Source organism: Parus major, chromosome 2, assembly GCF_001522545.3.
Source record: "Parus major isolate Abel chromosome 2, Parus_major1.1, whole genome shotgun sequence".
Taxonomy (NCBI): domain Eukaryota; kingdom Metazoa; phylum Chordata; class Aves; order Passeriformes; family Paridae; genus Parus; species Parus major.
Genome location: NC_031769.1, coordinates 140,496,970 through 140,518,874, shown reverse-complemented (window position 1 = coordinate 140,518,874; position 21,905 = coordinate 140,496,970). Strand labels below are relative to the sequence as shown.

The 21,905-nt window shown below is 45.1% G+C and overlaps 1 protein-coding gene across 3 annotated transcripts; it reads left to right on the top strand.

Annotated features, from left to right (window-relative positions):
- Window positions 1-7,494: 7,494 nt before the first annotated feature.
- Window positions 7,495-17,077, top strand: LRATD2 (LRAT domain containing 2). Of its 3 annotated transcripts, none has more exons than XM_015618795.3 (2): window positions 7,495-7,699; window positions 8,483-17,077. In XM_015618795.3, the coding sequence occupies exon 2, from the start codon at window positions 8,488-8,490 to the stop codon at window positions 9,382-9,384; it is 897 nt and encodes a 298-aa protein (XP_015474281.1). In that variant the 5' UTR covers window positions 7,495-7,699; window positions 8,483-8,487; the 3' UTR covers window positions 9,385-17,077. The 3 variants fall into 3 exon arrangements, with proteins under 3 accessions (XP_015474281.1, XP_015474282.1, XP_015474280.1); XM_015618796.2 differs by lacking the exon at window positions 7,495-7,699 and adding an exon at window positions 7,997-8,052; XM_015618794.3 differs by lacking the exon at window positions 7,495-7,699 and adding an exon at window positions 8,091-8,312.
- Window positions 17,078-21,905: the final 4,828 nt, after the last annotated feature.

Here is a 21,905-nt window from a genome sequence, read left to right as displayed (position 1 = left end):
TCTAACTAGTTCACAGGACTGAAGGAATAACCATCTGCTCCTTGCTCTCCTCCCACAGGCACTATCAAAAAGGGCTTAGTGGAAGATAAGGATAGTACTGATGCTTTCTTAAGAAGCAGCACAGTGGTATTTCCTCTCACTTCTGTACCTTCCACAAAGGGGCAGCAATTGTTTAACACAGCAGATGCTGTACCTGCTATTTGTCTACAAGCCAAGGAGGTTGTCTCAAGGTGTGCATTTAACTAAGGTAGAAAATGGCTCTTGGTAACAAACAGTAGTGAATGAATCCACAGGAATTACTCCAGCCTGCCTGGGCTTGGCTGGTCCCCTGCAGCCTACAACAACTCAACAGAATCATTAGTGAGTTACAGAAGAGGGATGCTTGCAGCTGACTGAAAACCACCTCTCTGGAAGGTGTTTGGTGCATGTGCTGCAGGGAATTTCCTGCATGTTGTTTCCAGAGGCAGGCCCAGATAAGGAGTCAAGAACCACCCCGAGCACTGTGGACATCAGCAGGCTGATTCAAATTTGGATACTCCTGCTCCTTTGAAGAAAGTGTCACCTACTTAGCAATCTCCCTCTCTGCCTCCATGGGCCTTGTTAGCAGTTCACCTCAGGACCTTAATGGTTTTATTAATCATTGCAGCATTTCAGTGCCACAAGTAGCAGTAGCTGCTATTCATAAATGGAGACCAGAACCCTGTAAGCACTGATCTTTCCATTTCATTTTATTAGGAGTCCAAATTCATTGCTAAAGTACACTTGGTGCTCTCAAGGGTGGCTTACTGCTTGCATCCAGCTTTGCTGTGCCTCAGTCTGATGAGGGTTTGTGCAAAACTGCCTCAGACTGATGCAAACTGCAGCCCATGAGCTTCCTCCAGCTCTGCCTCAACACCAATACCCCAGAGCAGATCCAGCCTGTTCCCTCCTCATCTTGCTCAGCAATCCTCCTTCCACAGGCATACCCATAAGATACCTGGGCTGATGCAGGTTTGTTCTGTACATCCATCTGTGCTGAGGGCCGTGGGAGATAAGCAATGTGACAGGAGGCTTCTGAGAGGCCTACATGGAGGGCAAGCTGTGCAAAAGCCCTGTCCCACCCTCCACACACACATACCATGAGCGTGGTTAGCTCAAGGCTTTCCTTGGTGCAGGTGGCTGTGCACAGCCCCACAGCTGCTACCCCTGCAGCACTGCAGCCTCAGCAATTGAGACCAGCCAGGGCCTGGGTCCTTCTCTGCTGGATTTGGAACAAGTCCAGAAGAAAGCACTAAACATCACCTCAAACCACAGATGGTTTGAGGCTTTGCATTTCTGTTGCTTTCCATTGGCTATGGAAGAAAAAATATTATCCTGTTTCTCAGTCTAATGGTGAATGACAAGGTGGATTATCTGCTCAGTATTGCTCCTGTACTTTGCCATGGATCTGCAGCTGTTGGGAGCAGCCATGGCCAGTATTTCTGGGACAAGTTATCAAGCATCCAGAGCTGGGCTGAAGAGAGCAGACCTCACACATTCCCAGCTGTGCTACCACCTTGAGTAGGGCCACGTGGTCTGACCTCACCAGCCCCACATTCTGGCACAGACACCACCCATGGGAGACTGCTCAGTCTTTCCTCTGTTCCACCCCATTTAAATGGGGGCATTAACACACAGTCATAGAATCATAGAATGGTTTGGGTTGCAATGGAGCTTAAAGCTACAACCCCATGCCATGGGCAGGGACACCTTCCACTAGATCAGGCTGCTTGAAGTCTCATCTGGTCTGGCCTGAATGTTTCCAAGGATAGGACAACTACAGTTTCTCTGAATTACCTGCAGTCATACCACAGATTTACTGGAAAGAGTGATGTATTTACCTCATATTAATATTTTCATGTTTTATCAGCAATATGGCAACAGCCAAAGAAAAGACTCCTTCCCTTTACTAATGGCTTCTGCTTAGGGACTGCACACCAGGAGCAATCATCAGAAGTTTCCTCCATCAGAAGTCCCACCCCTTCCCAGCTGCAGGGACATGCTGTGCTACCAAGGCAGCCAGCAGTCCTGTGACGTGCTAAAAGACACATCACAGGAGGAGCTTCCAGGGCAGAAACTCAGCATGAGACAGATGAGAGATGCAAGGGATGAGCAGTTCTCATGCTGGAAAGATGTGTGAGCTGTATCTCCTTCCTTGTTAAGTTATGTTTGAAATATAGTTACCATTTTCTGGTAAAAGAAAAAATACGGACTACATTTTAATTAAGCTTTTCCTGCTGCTCAAGTTGGTTTGATAGCAATTCCTATGAATCCAGGCCCCTACTGACATATGAATTACTTAGTTTTCATTTGCTGAAATGCACCAATTAAAAACTCACAGTGGAAGAGCTTCTGAGATACAGCTTGGATGTCTCAGTTAAAAACTCTGTAGCTTTGGCAATCTCAGCAATTTATTTTGCCACAGATCACATTTAGTCACAAATTACAGTGTTGAAAGTAGATAACAGAGCCATAAGCTTCCAGTAAGAGTTTTAGGAAAAAACAGAATTTTCTCTCTGATATGGGTCTCTCTCCTATCTGCAGTTTGTCTAATTTTCATTTCTTGAATATATGGTTAGCCATGCTACACTATAAGGAATAGCAAAGATTGTATGTGTAGAAGTACACAGATGTCAAACTCTCTACAAAATGTAATCAAAGTTTTATAGGCTAACTGCAGACAAAACCTTCTTGACACGAGGCTTATTATCTCAGGTTATGTCAAATATGAAACTCAAGGTTCAGAAACACCAACATTCTACAACATTTCTCAACATTTTGAGGTACATAAATTTTCTGGTTCCCAAAATTCCTGATATTTCTGCGGGAGACACATGCAGAACCTCTGAGTAGTGCCAGCATATTTCCCAGAGAAGCCCAAACTCATGTCAAACTCTCACTTCTGCATTCATGAGGCCTGGCCCAGCAGAGATAGCAGTATGGCAGGGCTCTAACACAACAGAAACCAAGAGGACCTGATATGTAATAGCATCTGAGTTACACCAGTCATGCAGGGTCTGTGAGACCCAGAGATCCAATCTCTTGCAGGGCAGACATGAAGAAAATTCTCTTGACCATGTCCTAAACCAAAACTTTCAGATCTTTCTGGTGCATCTGTCTGAATGGCTCCTGATGAAGATACTGCATCATTGTAAGACATCTGAATATTCATTAGAGAGGACCTCAAAGCACTCTCATCACCTTCCTGCATCTGATTTAAGAGATGTTGTCATTCTTTTCTTTTCTTTCAGACAGATTGAATGGGTATTTAATGAGCCCATACAAAGCTGAACAGCTTCAGTGGGACAGAGAAAGCAAGACTTGCTCAAAAAGAGCTTACAGTCTGGTGGCTTTCAGTACCCTCCTGGGAGATATCAGTTCAAATTCCTTCAGTGAGATAAGAAACTTCAACCTTGGTCTTTCATACCCCAAGGAAGCAATCTTAAATATTAATGTTTTTTATTAACTGACGTGGCACCATTTCCTCTTGTGTGTGAGAAAATCCAAGCTCATTAAAGCACTTAACCTTGGGAGAGTATTAGTGTGACACAAGTGAAAGGAAGCACCATATTCCAACAGCTGTCAGGACACTAACTCTCTGTCCCATTCCCCCCCAGCTACTGCTGGCATGACAGGTTTGATGAATCTCATTTTAGGTGGAATTCCTGGCTTTACAGGACCTTGGTGCCTGACTCAGGATTGCAGCTTCCACTGCAGGACAAAGAGGTCACAAAAGCAATGTTACAATTCTGAATCCAAATATCCTTGGAGGACATAGCTATGGCTGTCATGGAACGACACCATCCATTGAGTGACTCTCAAGTCAACTTCCCTCAGTTAAGGGCATGATTTATTTCTACAGAACTCCATGGAAGAACTTCCATGGACTTCACTAGGAAGTGGTTTATTTCTCCAGTGCCCCTAATTCCACCACAGTGTTTAAGCATTCTGGTTCACTAGGTCGATGATGTGGAGTGCTTACACACCAAATGGAGCATAGTTTATCTCAGTCCTCATAAAACTCTACTGAAAAAAAAAGAAATGGAAGCTATTAAATAATTCAAGGGTGTCATAGCCATCAGCTGGCAGAATACCTGTGAAACAGAATGTGCTTACAGAATACAACACTAAACCTTGTCTTACGCAGAAGCACTGCTAAGAAAAAAAAAAACACATAGCAAGACTTTTTTTCCTCATCCTGGATATCTTTTAATAACAATGCGATCACAGCACTTCATATCCAAGTAAGGATTGTGATTTTAAATCCACATCACCTTTTCAATCTCTGGATGTAAAATATGTGTAAGGTTGCAATTGGAGGAACATGGCATACCATTGGGACAATAAAATAATTGTTACACCTAATTCTCAAAATTAGCTTTAAGTTTAAAGCAATCACAACTAGCACTACAAAGGCCCCTGGATCATTGCAGCTACACAGATTAATAGAAGTTGCTTGCTCCACAGATGTCCCACAGTCTCTAAGCCAAGAATTGCAGTCCCCTCATCAATGCATATATCAATGGACTATATAGCCAAGCAGCTTTGGCTTCCCAGAGAGCCCTCCAGCATGGCAGGTATTATTGCCTTAAAAGGGGATATCTAAGTTTCAGGCATATCAAGTACCATACAAGCCATATTGAGACCCATCAGAATGGTATTTTTATGTCAGGAACCTGTAGATATGTGTTGCTGCATTCAACAATAGATTGAGAGCATATGGGTGTGAAATTCAGCTATGGAAATGTTGGAGGGTTCCTGTAGATATGAGCAAGACAAACCTCATGTAGATTCACCCTTGCTTCCTTGCAGTCATTGTGGGGATGCAGTAAGGGAGCTGCTGGAATGAACCCACTCCAGAAGAAAAACTGTGTTTTGTCTGGGGTAGAGCTTTCTCTCCAAAACAAGAATTTACAAAGAATAAATACTTCTGCAATCTGAACAAGACTGGAAACTGTGAGTGACCCCAGGGAGGTATAGTATTTAACAGTGTAAGCTTCCCTGTTGACTTCAGTATGTGTGCAAGCACTGCTGTCTGTGGCATCCATGTGTTCCCTCTGCAACATGTGCACAAAGCTCAGTACCTCAAACTTGGGTAACAAATGCCAGCACCCTGAGCAAGGACTCACCTAACTGAGAACCCACCAACAGCAAGGTCAGAGGTTGTTGCCGCTGAAGATCAATAGATCACACGGACACAGGTCGAGGTGTGGTGAAAGGAAGAGAGAGTTTATTTTTCTTCCAAAGATTTATAGGTTTCTGACCACAGCCAGGGATTGGATGGTCAGGATAACACTTTCTCACTGCACTGGCCATGAGAGATGTCCATCACAAGACATATAACAGAAAGAATGTACACATATCTATGTTCAGTTACTGTCCCGGGAAAGTCTTTAGAAAACCATGTCAGCAAGCTTAGAAGCTGAGTTTTCAGGGCAAAAGAGGTGTGCCTTCAATTCTGCCCTGCTGCAGTTTGGGCTCCCAGCTCCTTAGAACTGCACAACCCTTCCTGCCTCCACTTGATATCTAAAGCCTGCATTATCTTTAGCAGATAAGCACCAAAGTCCTCTTTTTTCTTTTTTTTTCTTCACTGTACAAGAGGCCAATTCTCTCTCCAAAAGTACAGTCACTGAGGTAGCATGCACTGCCTCCAGCCACCCTGCCACCCATTTGCCTGCAGAGTATAGCTGCTTTGAGGCTTAGAAGTTAAGCATGAAGAAGTTTTAAGCATCATAATTTTAGGCACTAGTCAAAGTGATATATAGGCACTATAAATTCTTTGTGGATTTTCCATCCAATTCCTTACCTACATGTGCAGTAAGCCATTATGAATATGGTTTATGATACAAAAATACTCACCAATGGTTTCTTACTCTAGAAAGCAGGTGACTGAACAGACAATACGGATTCCACGACACTGTCCTGGCAAGGAAACTCAAGGAGATCAAAGAGATTAAAGCAGCAGACAAGGTGCAGAAAATTAAGCACTGAGGTGAATTGAAGCAGACAAGAAAAAGAGAAAACATGACAGAGAGCTACAAATCTTTGTGCATGTGCACAAACACACAAGTGACTGCCTGGGCTTTCCACTCGTGAACAGACACATCTTTCCATGCATTGCAGAAGATTCAGAAAGAAACTCAGCCTTGAACACAGGGCTGACAAACATTTTAACAAGAAGTATAACTTGTCCAGAGATAGTAAGATACAGTGCTGAGACAAAGCTTCCAGTGGAAATGGGAGAACATCAAAAAATCACTTCTATGTTCAGTTTAGCTCCTCCTTTTAGGAAACTCTCACACATGCCCATCTTTAATTAGTGAAGCAATTTCTGATTTCACAATGCTCTGACTATGAAGCAGGGCCCTCTTTTGTCTAACAACAGCGACAGAGGAGAGGAACTGCAGAGGAAAACATGCAATGTCCAGAAATCACATCTACATTGACATTTTTGACATTTGCTCAACTAGCCTTGATCCAACCCTGCTGCACAGTACATCTAGTTTGGTGGGATGTGAGAGAAACATGTGCACTGTTTGAAAACACACTGGGATGCAAACCAAAGTGCATGTGTGTCAGGGCTGTGCGTTTGGGAGGTTCATTTCAAAATGTTCCCATGGGCACAGCCACTAGCTGAATCCAAAACAAAAAGGTCCTGATCTGGCAGCCACTGCTGCAATTGCTTGCAGTGCCCCACCATCCCAAGCAGGGCTCATCTCCCCAGTCCCAAATGGAGCAATTCTTCCCATCCCAAAGGGCAGGTCTATATTTGACACCACAGAGATGCAGAATCTGATGGAATCCGTATTCTTTGGGCCTGTGGGCAGTGCCCGGGGCCCTGGTAAGCCTACAATTGTTCTTCATTTGCCGCTATTTAGTGGATACTCAGAACAGCAGTTGCAGATGGGCTTATAAATTACGAGACAACAGACAAAGGGAATAAATGAGACAAAATTAAAGACATTACTCCTACATCACATAAATTATCTCCGTAGTCTATTTTAACAGCGTGAATTTACCAGCGTATGTTAAAATAGTATGAAAAATAAACCCACCTAGAACACTAACTAGGCATTAATGAAAAAGCAAAATACTGTTTTGTGTTCTCCAAAACACAGAAAGCAAAATATTCCCACCAGATCTCATAATGCCTTTCCAGGGGAGAAAGAATCATAATCTTCTATATTGAAAAAGAGACTGAGCTCTCGGAGTCGGAAAGAAAATAAATTAATAAACCTAATTACACACTCCGCGCATGGAGCAATCGAAGGCGCTAAGTCAGCCCAGGAGAACCGGGCGCTTTGATTGTTCTCACTTTACAACTTCCCCGTCAGTGTGCGCGGCCCCAGGGAGGCAGCTCCTGGCGCTCCCGCGGGGGCTCCCCGGGCCAGCTCCGCGCCCCTCGCACGGCCACGCACCGCGGCTCCGCTTCGCCTCCCGCCGCCGTCCCGGGCAAACTCCGGCCGCGGCGGCTCCCCCCGCACACAGCGGCGGGCTGGGCTGCTGTGGCAGCGCTCCCTTAAAGGCGCCGCGCCTGTGCGAGTTGGGGCTGCACACACACCCGCTGCCCGCGCAGAGCTGCGCAGCGGCCGCGCCGACAGCCCCGCGCCCGACCTCCGCCTGCCACCAGCCTCGGCGGGGAGCGAAGCGCTTGGCATGTAGGAGCGAAGAGAGGGAAAAGGTGCGAGGTGGAGGGAGGTGAGGGGGAGGAAGCCTGGCGGGGGGAAGGAAGGAAAAAAAAAAAAAAAAAAAAAAAAAGAAAAAAAAAAAGGATAAAGAGCTGCCTCTTTAAATGCTGGGGGCTGAGCGCTTGCCGGGGCGTCCGCGGCGGATCCAGCCTCCCTCCCTCCCCTCGGCCGTGCCTCTCCGGAGCTCATGCCGAGCCGCGGAGCCGGCGGCGCGGCGCTCGGGCGCTGCCGCTGCGCGGGGAGCAGGAGCCGCGCCGGGCCGGGGCCATGATCCGGGTGCGCCGCCGCCCCGCCGCCCGCTCGCCCTGAGCCGCTCCCGGCGCCGCACAGCCGCCGGCCCCGCGGGGTAAGTTCGCGGCCGCCCGGTGCCGGGGGAGGGCGGGGGAGGCGCACCTGGCCGGCGGCCCGGCGCGGCTCACCTGGGCGGCGGGGGGGGTGCGCTCTCTGCCGTCCCCAGCTCGGACCTCCCCACCGCCCCAGGCGCTCGCAGCCCCTCTCTAACAGGTGGCTCGGTGCCTTCCCGCTCCCCGGCGGCTCCCACTCCTCTCTCCTTCTCCTCGCCGCCGCCTAACAGGTGGTGGTGCCGGCGAGCCTTCCTCCGCACAGGTAGGGAAGTGTCGCGTTCCCCCTTCCCCCCGTCCCCGACGGGCTCCCGCAGCCCCGGGGCGCTGCTGGAGACTGCGCTGAGCGGGGAGAGCCGGGAGCCGAGTTATGCCCGCGCTGCTTCGCTGGGAGCCGCTCACCCTCATGGCCCCGCCGTGTGTCTGTCGTTGCAGCGGGCATGGGGAACCAGGTGGAGAAGCTGACCCATCTCAACTACAAGGAAGTTCCCACGGCCGACCCGACAGGTATGGACAGAGATGAAGGGCCCAGGATCGGGGTCTCCTACATCTTTTCGAATGACGATGATGAGCTGGAGCAGCAGCAGGATTCCGTGCATGACCTGGGGGGTGAGAACCCTGCCCTGCAGCCCTACGATCCCCAGCTGCACGAGGTGGAGTGCTCAGTCTATTACCGGGATGAGTGTATTTACCAGAAGAGCTTCTCAGAGGAGGACACGCAGCTAGAGGAGGGTGATGAAGGAGGTGGGGGGCATCTGAGCACCTACACCCCGGAGAACCTGTTGAATAGGTGTAAGCCAGGTGACCTGGTGGAGTTTGTGTGCCAAGCCCAGTACCCGCACTGGGTGGTTTATGTCGGGGATTTTCAAGTTGTGCACCTGCATCGGCTGGAGGTGGTGAACAGCTTCCTCACCGACGCCAGCCAGGGCAGACGGGGCCGCATTGCCAACCAGCTGTACCGCTACAAACCCCTCAGCCCGGCCGCGGTGGTGCGCAATGCCCTGGAGCAGGTGGGTTGCAAGGATCGGGACTTGAGCTGGAGAAACTCTGAGTGTTTTGCTGCCTGGTGCCGATACGGCAAGCGAGAGTTTAAAATCGGCGGGGAGCTGCGCATAGGCAAGCAGCCCTACCGATTGCAGATCCGGCTGGGTGACAAGCGCAGCCACACGCTGGAGTTTCAGAGCCTGGAGGATCTGATCATGGAGAAGAGGAGAAATGACCAGATTGGTAGGGCTGCTGTGATCCAGGAGCTCTCCAGCCACCTGCAGGCTGCAGAGGAGGACGAAGAGGAGGAGGAAGACCATCATCATCCAGGTTCTCAGACTGCTGTGGAGTAGCAGCCTCAGCACCACCATTCTGCTTAGCCTGGGTGATGGGGATTAAAACTGAAGGCTGCGAAATTGAGCTGTTATAAGCCCTTTGGGCTCCTTCGGTGCAGCTTCATTCCAATCACATGTGAAAGGAAGGGGGAAAGCTGATTAAGTGTCTGTGCTTTAGTGCTTAACTCCTTCAGTGCTTGATGATAAAACCCCTGACTTATTTGTAGAGGATAAAACTCAGGGCAATTCTACCCCTCTCCTCTCTCACTTCTTCCCCTTCCTCTCTGCCGTGTTCGCACATAGCCTTTTCCTCAACCATCTGCCAATAGGCCTGACCCTACGAGATGCTAAATGCCTTTGACGTCTACTTATCATTACAAGTTAATAGTATTTAATACCATTAGGAAGTAGCCAACAACTTCCAGGACATGACCATGTAGCTCTGAGCATGAGGATGTTGTTTTCCCTTCTCTGCTACTGTCTCTCTTCAGCTGTGGCTTCTGTTGGTATTGCAAGGAGCTGCTTCTCGCCTGGTTCGAGGCTTTGTGGGTTTGGTAACCAGTTCCCCAGAAGGTGTAAGGCAGAAATCTCCACTGATTTTAATGAAATGGGTTTGATGTGCCTGGTGCCTTCTTAATTGGTACTTGGTTGCAGGTGAGCTGGGGGACCTTCTCCTTTGCCTTCAGCATGTAGCTTTGGGAACAGAAGATGTATTTATTGCTGCCAAGTCGCAGGGAAGGAAGTTTGCCACCCCAGTTACACGCTGCACACCGGTGTGTGTTGGGACTCCTACAGGCAGATGTGAGCTGAGCTGTGGTCAGGGCTCCTTACAGGCTGCCTTGACTTCTAATGCAAATGGCAGAGCTCCTGATTCTGCCTGTGATACACAGAGGCAGTAGAAGCAGGTTGTTTATGTGTAAGAGTATGTCTTGAGTAAGCTGTCCCCAGAGAGGGTGACCTCTTGGCTGGGCACTTCTGGCTGTGAGCGTGCCAGAGGTTCTGCACCACAGTGAACACGGCTGTGATGTACGGTGATGGAAGGGAGCACAGGCTGGAAGACATTACAGGCAGGGGGGTTTGGGTGTTCCAAAGCAGTTTCCTCTTCATTAGGGATCTCACGTTTCCTGGTTTTTTTTGCTAATTTCTCTGGTATGCAGCTGAGCTATAGCATTAGAAGAGAGGACATGCCTCCAAAGTTGTGCAAGTCCCTCAGGAAGGGGGAGTGCAGTGCTGCTTGCCCTGAATATTCCCTGAACTTTTTAGTCAGCTGTTGAACTGACCTCCCACACAGGCAGCACTGTCAGATCTTTGTCCTAGGATCTGGGGTGTGTAAACAAGTACTGAATTTGGGGGCAATTTCTAATTCAAAATTCCTTCCCCTTAAAACCCAATATGATCATGTGAGCTTGAAGATAAGCTTCAGTACACTTAAATAATGGAGAGTAACAGTGTGATGTAAACTTGAAGCAAAACTAATATGGTCTTCCCTGAAGTTGTTTACAGTTATACTGCAAATAGCAAAGTACTCCATGTCCTTTCCGCCCCTGTGACAGGAGCAAAGTTTGTTGTTTAAGAATAGGTAGATTCAAGCTTTTGATTAGTTTATATGAAGCAACTTTGCCAATTTGAGCCAAGTGGATTGTGGTGTCATGTTTTCTGCCCAAAATATACAAGCTAGCATTTGGCCCATGAAACACACAAATCCAGGGGAGAGTTTAACACCAAGCTCCCTTAGAATGCTATAGCTCGGGTGCCTACACTAAGTGTTGTTTTTTTCACCAATATGCAATTGAGTTATACTCAGGTTACTGTGGTTGTTGAGTTTGAGCAGATATCTACCCATATCTAACTGTGATAGGGTTAATATGTGGATGTCTGCGCACAGGTTTTATACAACTACTAGTAACTACTAAAAGCTGAAATGTTCACTGAGACGGTCTGACAAAGAGTGAGGCAGAGTCTCTCTGTTGTACTTCTGATTTGTATGAGACAACAGATTATCTAGACCATGAGCAAATGTCTAGCTGTGGTTTCTTTCATACTGAAACCTTGTACATAACAAAGTTTATTTCACTGTGTAATATAGCTATGTAAAATAATATTTTCCTAGAGATATTTTTGGAAGTTTAAAAAAACCCTTCATAACCTTGCATTTGAAAGTAAATTGTTAATGCGCATTATTTTCCAGTCCTCTGAATGGGTTTATTTTTCATTCATGATCTAAAGTATATTCTAGGTCATAAAGTATAGAAACTCCTATAAATGTCAAATACTATGTATCTACAGGGTACTAAACAGTAAACTAGTTGTGAAAATATTTTTCCCTTGTGTCTGAAACATCAGAACTAGGACACTTAGCCATTTCTCTCCTTCTGAGATATCCTGAATAGTCTGGCTTTGTTTTCTATTCCTTTTTTTCTTTTGTTTTAATAAAAAAAAAGGACCAAATCTGCTTGGGAATGGAGAGCAAAGCTTCTTTGACCAACTGAAATCTTGTCTTGTGCTGGTCTTGGTGCTTCTCTGTACCGGTCATGCCTTTTGGGATAAATTCCCCCACAGGCACAAGGCCTTAGCAAAGAATTCCAGAGCTTGCAGTGCTTTGCTAGGACAGAGAGTGAGGGGGGAGCTTGCCTCAGAGCAGAGTTTGGCATGCATTCTGCTGTGTTATGAAACCTCTGTGCTCCTCTGACACCTGGGATACAGGTGTTTGATATTTGGAATCTTAAAATTTCCCTGCAAGCTATGTTTGGGAATTTATTGTCCCCTGATATTCCATTATATGTAAAAGTAGAAAGTAGGTGGAAAGCTTTGCATCTTTTTAATTTTGTCTGAAAGAGGGCTACCTCCATACAGGGATTTCTTATTCCAGCAGATAAAGATGCAACTGTTGAATCTTTAACAGGCAGGTCCTTTTCCTCTACCTGTTGATTAGGCAGTGTTATTTAATAGGTGCTACTAAACACCACTGCACACATTTCTAAGCAGTCTGGTTTTAAAGCCATGGACCTGTAATGACCTGGATGTGAGAACAGAAATTGCTCATTCATTGAGAAGCACATCTCAAGTGCTTGATTTTTTGTCTTTGCTGTATTTTGTTCAGTTACTGTCTGCAGAGTAAGCTGGAGTTTCTGGAGCTTGATTTAAAAAAAAAAAATCTCCCAGAAAAACTGACACATGTGTATGTGTCTACTTCAGGACTTTTACATAGATCACAAAAGAGAGGGGGAAGGAATAGATAAAGTGCTCTTCTCTGCATCTGCTTTAACGTAGTGAAATGCAGGTGTGATCCTTCAGCAGAGCTTGTGCTTCAGCAAAGGTCTTAAGCCCATATTGAGTTTAAAGTTTTGAGTAGACCTTACCTACTTGAGGCCACTTGAGAATCAGTAAGCCTATTCTTGTGCTTGAAATTAAGTGTATATTTGCATTTCTTTATGAATGAGGGTCTGGAATTTCAATGTGATGTCTCTGGTGGGAGCATGGAGGATCTGAGGTTGCATAATCAAGAGGGGAGAACAAGTAGTGCAGTGAAAACTGTTTCTCAAAGGGCCTCTTGTCCAAACAGAGCTCGTGGAACCCAGCCCAAACTTTGGCCTCAGTTTCCCCCTGGAAATCCAGGAGCTGCACTGATTTGGTGAGAGGTGTGTTGCACAGCAGTTGTAAGCTAAGCTGGTGATGTGCTGCAGACTTCTCTGGAATCTTTATCTTGTCATGCTTGAACTTTCCCTTGCATTTTTAACATTTAAAGTTAATATAATTTGTTTTAAAAGCCCTTTGATTGTGCAAACACTTAATCTATATGAATTTACTCATTTGGGCGTATCTACTGCTGTGAATATCAATATGCACATGTGAAGGCTGGCAAGGCTGAGCCCCAGATGTATAAATGTAGCTCCAGCTAGGAAATGCAGATGAGCAGTCTTATTTCCCTGGAGTATTGGTGTGTTGGATGCAAATAATGCCTTGGAAAAGGCGTTGTAGTGAAACCTACAATTATGCGTTGATTGAGTAATTTTAAAAACATAATTTAGACATTCACCTTCCATGGCAGTGAACAAAGGCATAAACTGAAGACTATTTTGTTATCCCTGATTCTGTGTGAATGCAAGGTATTGATTACAGCAACTCTAGAACTCCTCTGGCCAATGTGGTAGGCAGCTGCAGAGTAGGCAGGGAAAATTCCCAAAAGCTACTTCAAAAACTGTATTTTCTTACTTGGAAAAATATGTTCTTCAGACTGAAGGACCGTAGACTATGGAAGTAAACTTTAAATTGTTTTGTATAAATGAAACCATAGGCAAACTCCTTTTGTTCATTTGATTTCACTATTCCACTCAGTACTATAATAGGTGATATTGTATGATTAATCTGTTTCAGATTTTGAATATAATGGTGTTTTTCTCTTCTCCTTTGGTTAAGTTTTACCAAAGGTCTGTCCTTGGGTATGTGAAGTGTGTTATCGAGTGGTTTCCCACCTGTGCTTTTCTGACAATTAACAGCACCAACCATAAAGCTAACAGCCATGTAGGAACAAATATTTTTTGAAAGCAAAATTTTAATTTTGTATAAGAGATCAGAGACTAGTAACTAAGTAGAGGTAGGAAATACATTGTTTCCAACAGCAGTTTCTATTTGTAAGAAATCTACTGTTAATTGAGGATGCTTGACTACTCTTAAAAATTGGTGTGCAGTGATAAGGCCAGGAGTATTGTATCATGGGCTTAGACTTTCAGATTAGGCTTTTTCTTTAACTGTGAATAGGAAGAAATCAGGGTGATTTTGAACACCAGTGGTTTAGATGGTTTAAATTCCTTTGCATTAATACTGGATTAGAAGCTTTCTTTAAATGCACACTTGAAATTCCTGACATTGTAACACTTCATGAAATCATCCACAATAAGAAGTGTAATCACAAATATGATTTTTTGTCCACCATGAGCATTTTCTGTAAGCTGTCTTTTGTCAGTAAATATTGAATTGTTAGTGCTAATATCTTCTTTTCCTGAGAAAGAAGTACACATCATTGATTGTACCATTTCCTTCAAAATGAAGGGCATTGCATAGTAACTCAAAAGAAATAAAAGATTTATAGTATCTTTTACAACCTTCTTTTCTTTTCTTTGTTTTTTTGAATGGCATGGTTTTCTCCAGCTTTTTGGAAAAAGTTGTAATTTCTCATGATGGATGCATTAGACACAAAACAATCAATATTTTCACTGCCTTCACACATCAGATCAAAATCTAACCCTTTGGTTGTGTTCTGGCTACAAAGAGAGAGGAAGAATAATCTCTGTACAAGACCAGGCCATCAGATGGCTAATAGGTGTCAGCTGTATTAAATCCAATGAGGATCTGGCCCATAATTTAATTTTTAAGTGGAAAATTAATTCAGCAGCAGATCATATAGTATTAGCTGGCACTGGGGTTTGTCTTGTCTGCCAGCAACCGCTAAAGGAACAGATGTAGTGTCTGCTAGAGGGAGAAATGAGAGAACAGAACTCACAGGGAGTTTTTGGGGAAATCTGTACAACTGTTCAGTTTGTGTGTTTTGTCTTGTGGCAGCTCCATGGCTGGTGTGGGATTATTGCTCTACCCACACCAGGCTTAGGCCATTTCTTAATCAAGGTGCCAAGGGTTGTGTGTTGTGGTGAAGTATTACACCCATAGGGTAACCATTCTTAATTCATTAAAGCCTTCCACTGGATGCATATTCACAATGGCAAAAACAGTGATACAACCAACAAACTGTACTTGTCCTCAAGATCCTGACCACAAAGAGCTATTTGGATCTCACGCAAAAGGACTGAGTCAGCTCCAGCAAGACTTTGAGTGAAACAATCCTGAGGAAATCTTGCTGTAACAAGATGAGACTTCTGCTGAAAATATTGGTTGAGATTTAGCTTTTCTGTGGGTGGCAGCTGTCTGTGACAGCTGTCTTATAGGTGTGAGAAAGTGAGACAAATTTTTATATCAGAGACAGCAGCTTTCAAGGCTCAAGGCTGCAGGTGTGAATATACCATAACATTGAATTTGTAGCTCTGTTTTGGACTTAGGTGACTTTGAACAAGATGTGTGAGGCACCCAGCTGTGCTCTATGTGACTACAAGAGTGCCTGAATTTTCAGGTGTCTGATACTAGATTCAAAACATGAAGAACCAGAAATGTGATTTGGATGACTGGATCAATTTGTGAAAATCCCTGCTCAGTTATCACCTAGCACTGGAGGCCACTGTACTCTGAAGTTTCATAGCTTGACCTGTTTTGTTTGTGCATGTGTGTTTATTTAGTCTCCATAGTGTTTTCTTGAGGTTCTGGGCCTTTTTTCTTACCCTGAAGTTTCTCCAGGTACATAAAGCAGTCAGTGAGTTCTCACAGCCTGTGCCCATTGGGAGAGAGATCCTGCTTGCTGGGTCTCCTTCACTGTGGCTGCTTCCAGAATGTATGTGGCATCAGATATCAAAAAAGAAACATCTTGAAAAGGACATTTGCATTGCCCTTTTATGTCAGAATGCACCTGAGCTAGAAATTGGGTAATATAAAGTGCATGTAGAGGGACATGGATTGTGAGGAGGTCTCTGCACTCCTGGCTGGTTGCTCTGGGCCACTGTACTTACACAGAGAGATTTTCTCATCAGTTCCCTCTTCAATGCACTGTGGATCACTTCCAGTACAACACCCATGAAAGTCCTCACCCCACAAAAATCTGGAAGTGACGGGAAGTTTTAATCCCCATCATCCCTAGGCAGAAGAGGAAATCAGTTTTCAGTCTTCATCTGTTTTGAAATTCTGCTCAGGTCTCTAGGATCTTGTATAAAATCCTACTGCCCACTACTAACACCTCCATTGTCACTGTAAAGGAAGATGCCCAAGTTTCCATTTGAGAGTGATTGCTTTGTGCTTTTTTCCAAAGAGCTCTACTTTGTGGCAGGAGGCAGTGCCTGTGGCCAAGGGCAAAGTGCCCAAGGGCTAGAGGGGAAAGGAAGGGGACAGGGAACAGCAGACTTGCATAATCACGGCAAATCCATAGCAGTGGAAGGGGCCTCTGGAGATCCTCTAGGTCCTCTACCCATTTGCTCAAGACACATGCAGGTTCCTCAGGGCTGAATCCAGTTCTATATTTCATAACTCCAATTGTGGAGACTGAGGCCTTCTCAAGGCAGACTTTCACCACTTATGTGGTGAAGGCTTTTTGTATTTGAGTTTTGTCAAGGACCCCTTGATCATCCATGACACCTTTACTTGGCTTCTTGCACGCAGAATGGACCATTCTCTGTTTTACAATCCCATAAGCAGAGACTGCCTGTCCCTCCTTCAGCTGGAGGGTCAGGCTCCCCTTGTATCCAGGAGAGCATCCAGTCAGCCTCCTTTTCTTCATCTGTGTGTCTCCACAGCAAGCTGACCTCCTGCTGCAGCTCCTTCCCTTGGCCACAGAGGTGCTTCATCAGCACAGACCTGCAGAAAAGGAGCCCCAGGAGCACCTGCAGCCTGAGATTGCACAGCTGGGTCCTCCCTGTGGCAAGGGCTCCATCCCTCCAGTTGCTCTCTCACTCCTACTGAGCAAGAGAAGACGGAAAAACTTGTGGGTTGCGATTAAGACAGGGACATCAGTGACCCATGACTGTCACAGGCAAACCAGACATATAATGGGGAAAATTACATGTATTGTCAATTAAAATAGGTTTGAATTGTAAGAAATAAAAAAAACAAGCCTTTCCTCCTTTTTCCCCATGACACTAAGGGGCATAGGGGTGGAGATGGTCTGTGGTGGGTTCCTCCAAGCCTCTCCTGTCCACTCCTCCCTCCTTCCCCTTCTCCCTGTCCTGGCACAGGCCCTTCCCTGGGCTACAGGAGTGTCTCTGCTCCAGCTGAGGTGCTGCCTGAGGGGAACCTCTGCTCTGGGCCTGCAGCCCCTCTTGCCCTCCTTCTCCTCCAGACCTCTTTGGGGTCCCTCTGCAGGTGCTCCCTTCTTGGATGCCAGTGGCACATCACCACCATTGCTGAGCAATGAGTTCCTGGCCTCTTCTGGGCAAGTGACTGCCCCTGTCAGCCACAACACGCTGCTGGCTGTGTGCCAGGGCCAGCCACCACATAGGTCTCTCCCAAAGACCAGATCCTAAGTCCAGTGGAAATGAAGCACTCCAAGCACCCTTTGGTCAGGAAGATCTGGCAGATCTTGTTGGAAGGGTCTGCAGCTTGCTAAAAACCTATGTCAAATGATCAGTGAGGCACATTTGTCTTACCCCAGGTCACTAAGAACTGTGGTCAGTCCCTGTGTCAAAACCAGAATATGTTCCTTTTATTTAATCAGTCAGCAGAAATGGACTGGGACTTTTAAGAATTGAGGACCATATAAATGTCTATGTTCTCTAAGTTCTCCTTTCTCCTGAGCTTCTTCCTTTCTGTCCTATCAGAAGAATCATCCTGGGACAAGCCCTGCACTTTGTATAGTAGTAAGTTTGATGAGGTCTCAAGGTGTTTACAAAATATTAATTAACTCAATCACCAGAGGGCAGAGGAAATGAAATGAGTATGTTCTGGACCATGAAATAGATGACTCACATCCATGAAAAAGTTTTAATTGAGCAAAACAGGTACACAAGTGTACCTGGCTCACCACAAAAATTGTACAGAGGAAGACAAGCCTTGAGAGAGAAAAGGATCGAGGCACCCTGACAGCACAGAAACACTGTGTGCAGTGCTTATGTAAATCCTGTCTGTGGAAAACAGGTCCCTGCACACAAATGATCCAGCTCCCAGCTGCAGCTGGCAGCAGTCTCCTTTGCAAAGCTTTCATTAGAGCTGTTGCTCATGTCCAGTGGGGAAAAGATGCTCTGCTGGGAAGCTCAGCACTGCACACAGTGAGGAACATATCCCTGATGCCCACAGGTGTTACTCCCTTCATGCTGTTGTTTTGTATTTGTGTTTTCTATGCTTTTGTTCCTCAGCTTGTCAAGAAAGCAGTGCACCTTTGAAAGGGATGTGCAGAAGAGGGAAATGTTCAGTAGTGGGGCAGACTGGTGTGCACACTTAGCCATGCTACAACCTGTCCCCTGGAGCTGGGTTCTGCAGCTCTCACTGCAAACTGAAGAAATGAGATACCCACACCCATGTTTACAGATAAATGGGCAGCTGACTCAGCTGTGTTTTCCTGGAAAGGGATTTCAAACCTCTGCCTAATCCAGAGCGTGGTCTTGGACATTAAACTAGAGCAAATGCTCTAACCAGTGCTTAGGGCCAGCCCCATTTATGCTCTCTGGTTCATATCAAAGCAGAATAGCACTACCAGCAGGAAAGAAGAAACCTCATGGAAGTCTTGAAGTTACAGTGTTCTCTGGAGAAGTGGGACACCAAGGCTTCAGTTCTTGCAGCAATTCAGGATGGCAGTGACAGGTCTCATCTCTTCCATGTGATAAACACAGCAGCACAGCACTAAGCAAGCAAAAGAGACAAAATCTCATGGTGGATTGTTCAGTGTCAGGCTCAAAGTGTCTGTAGTATCTGCTTGAGGTATATTTTCAGGAGGTGGAAGTGCCCACAGCTCCTGGGCATGCACACAGTCATGTAAGATGGTGTTTGGAGGTGTTGGGCCAGATCTTCTCAGCCCAGGAAGTCAAGGATTCCACCTTAAATGTCAGTGGACAAAAATTTGTTGCTTTTACTATTTTATAACAAACTTCAGATATGATTGAAAGACACATCCAACTATCAAAAAATAGTTTCTCATTACCCCCAAGGATAAATTAGTTTATTTTTTCTGCACACAACTCTGCATTTGCCCACCTTAAATAGGCCCTAACACAGGTTTTATGGCTGTTTACAGCCCTTGCATGTTCAGATGTATCTCAGATCCCCAAGTCTAATGAGTTCCCATCACATGGATTAATTATACAACAAAGCACACAAAAGAAAGCTGTTAAATCATAAATTAAGTTATTAAAATATCACTTCAGAAATTCAATAGCAGCTTGTAGCCTGTGCAAAGTGCGTCTTCAGGGAAAAACACCATTTGCAGGTGAGGTGGCACTTGGAGCTTATCATATTCATGGGGAGGAGGTGCTGACCCCTGCAGAGAAGCTGCAATTATAATGAGTCTCTTATCCAGTTATCCCAGTACATTTATGATGGAAGCTGAGGTACTAAATAAGATGCTAGCAGGATATAAATAATGAGGTGGTACATGGCTGTGTGTTGGAACTGAGCCACTAAAGCAAGATAATGGCAAAGGCACAAGCTTAACTCACATTGTGTTATTCCTGTGGGAAAAGGGGTGGGAGGATAAAGCCACATGGAAAGCTGATTCCTCAACTTGTAGTAAGTAACATAACTCCATAGCCCTGCTTGTCTTTGTTCAGAGCTGGAACAAGCAGAGTTGCATTATTGCAGAGGTCTAGCCCTAGGTGTGAGGCAGGATTCCAGCTGAATGTGCTCTCAAAGTCTAAACATACAAAGGCCATTTCTGGCTTCACATAACTAAACCCATGCTGAGAAAGGGAAGAAGCTGCTGAATGCCTGGGCCTAGATTCATCAAAGAATGAATTAATCAATGTCCCACTGAAAAGGATTTGAACTTATGCATGACTGCTGTGATAGTCTGAGACTATCAGAGTATACATTATTTTATGATGGCTTCTTGTTACTATGCAAAGCATAACTCATATTTCTAATTAAACATTTTAATGTAACACAGCGTGTATGTGTCTCATGGTACAGCCCAGTAAAGACTCAAGTTGGTTTTAAAAAAAGAGCAGTGATTTTTAAAACCACCAGCACCAGCTTTTCAACACGATTGTGTTCTGCCCTTACCCTCTGCTGCAAAACCTGTGGCAAGAATTTCTAGCAGGAACATCAGTCAATTGTACAGCAGTGTGTGTTGTGACGGGTTTGCTTAAATATCTTTCACTGAGATAAAGCAGTTTCAAAGAAAAATGGCACTATTGTGAATTTCCCTTATATTGTAACTCTATATAGCCAGATTTACAGATTGCTGAAATTCTTTACTCCTTTGATTAAAGGACAAAGAATTAAGTAAACTTCTCTGCTGATTTTAATGGAGAAAAATAGTTACTAGTAATCACATTCATTTTTAAAGTACATTACACTGTTAACTGGCCTGGCCTCCCACAAGCTAAATATATAATACAGCAAAATGAAAAAAAAAGACTTTCCACTGAGACATGATCAAGCATGTATTGTGCATAGCTGATCACTGGTTAACTGCAGCAGAGAAAAGCGTGTTTTGGGTTTTTTTTTTATAAATGAGATGGCAGCTAATGCCTTATAACTGCTCTGTGCAATATTGCATGGCATTCCCCTTGTGAAAAATGAGTACATGACAGCACGGAGCTCCTTGCTAACTGAAAGGCTGAAGTTTTTTGAAGTCTCTGGCGAGCCTGTCAGCTCCTCCCTGACCGTGGTAAAAAGGGACATCCCTTCACAGCCTGTATTAGAAGCCAGATATTCCATGCAGTTATATTTGCAGACCATAGCTGTGACTGGCATAATGACTGCAACATACTTGCTGTCCCAGTTATCCCATAAAGTGCCATAATGAAGAGTGAAGAGCTGGAGCTGGGAGGCAGCCCTGGCCACCTTTTTTAATGATCCGCTTAAAAAGGGAAAATATTCTTTTAGTTTCCATCCAAAGTGCTCCTGGATATCAAATTAAAAGAAATCTTCTGTTCTCTGTTCAGTTGTGGCTTTTCCTAGAGTCATAGCTAATTGTTCTGACCAGCAGTTTTCCTCAGGGAATTGTTATTAGGTTTCTCTTACCCTCTTTTTTCAGTCACTTCCTCTCTACTAAGCTGATGGTTTCTCCAGCTTGAAAAGATCTATCCACCCTCTTTGCTTTTGCTCTGCAGCTTCCACTTCTCTCAGGGCAGCAGCAGGGTTAACTCATCACTCAGGAGCTCTGACAGAGCTATTGGAACAGTAGCATTGTTGCAGAAATAAAGGCATTATAAAAAGAATCATTCTTCAAATAATACAAAGATTATCAGAATGTCTCACTCTATACACTTCTAACAATTTCTACATGAAGACTGAGAATGTTTCTTTGCTGTTCTCTAGGGTTTTTTCACCCCAGAATCTTGAATATGTAGCACACAGTCCCTCTTCTGACTCAAGCTGGTCTTGCTATAAAGTTTATACTTCTCTCCCTGCCACCTTCTTGAACCACATCAAAATAGGATATTTCCTCTGTGACTGAAGTTTTTGAGGTATAGGAGACTGCAATTCCTTTAGGGAATGTACTTCCTTGCCTGACCCATTTAACCAGGAGCTCAGCTGATGGCAGAACCTGTAGGAGACATATAAATTCATAACACTGATGAACAGTCTGTCAGTGCTGAGGATGCCCACAGCATCTGTCCCTTCACCCCATCTAGCTTGATAGACCTTGAATAATAAATGACATTGCAGCTGCCACAGGTGGATGAATATTTTTCGCCTGGTTTCTTAGGGGCGTGAGCCTAAGCAGCTAATGAGCTGTGTGTGTGTTCTACCTGGGATACCAGCTCTCCTTCTGGGAGAGGGTTAGGTGAGGA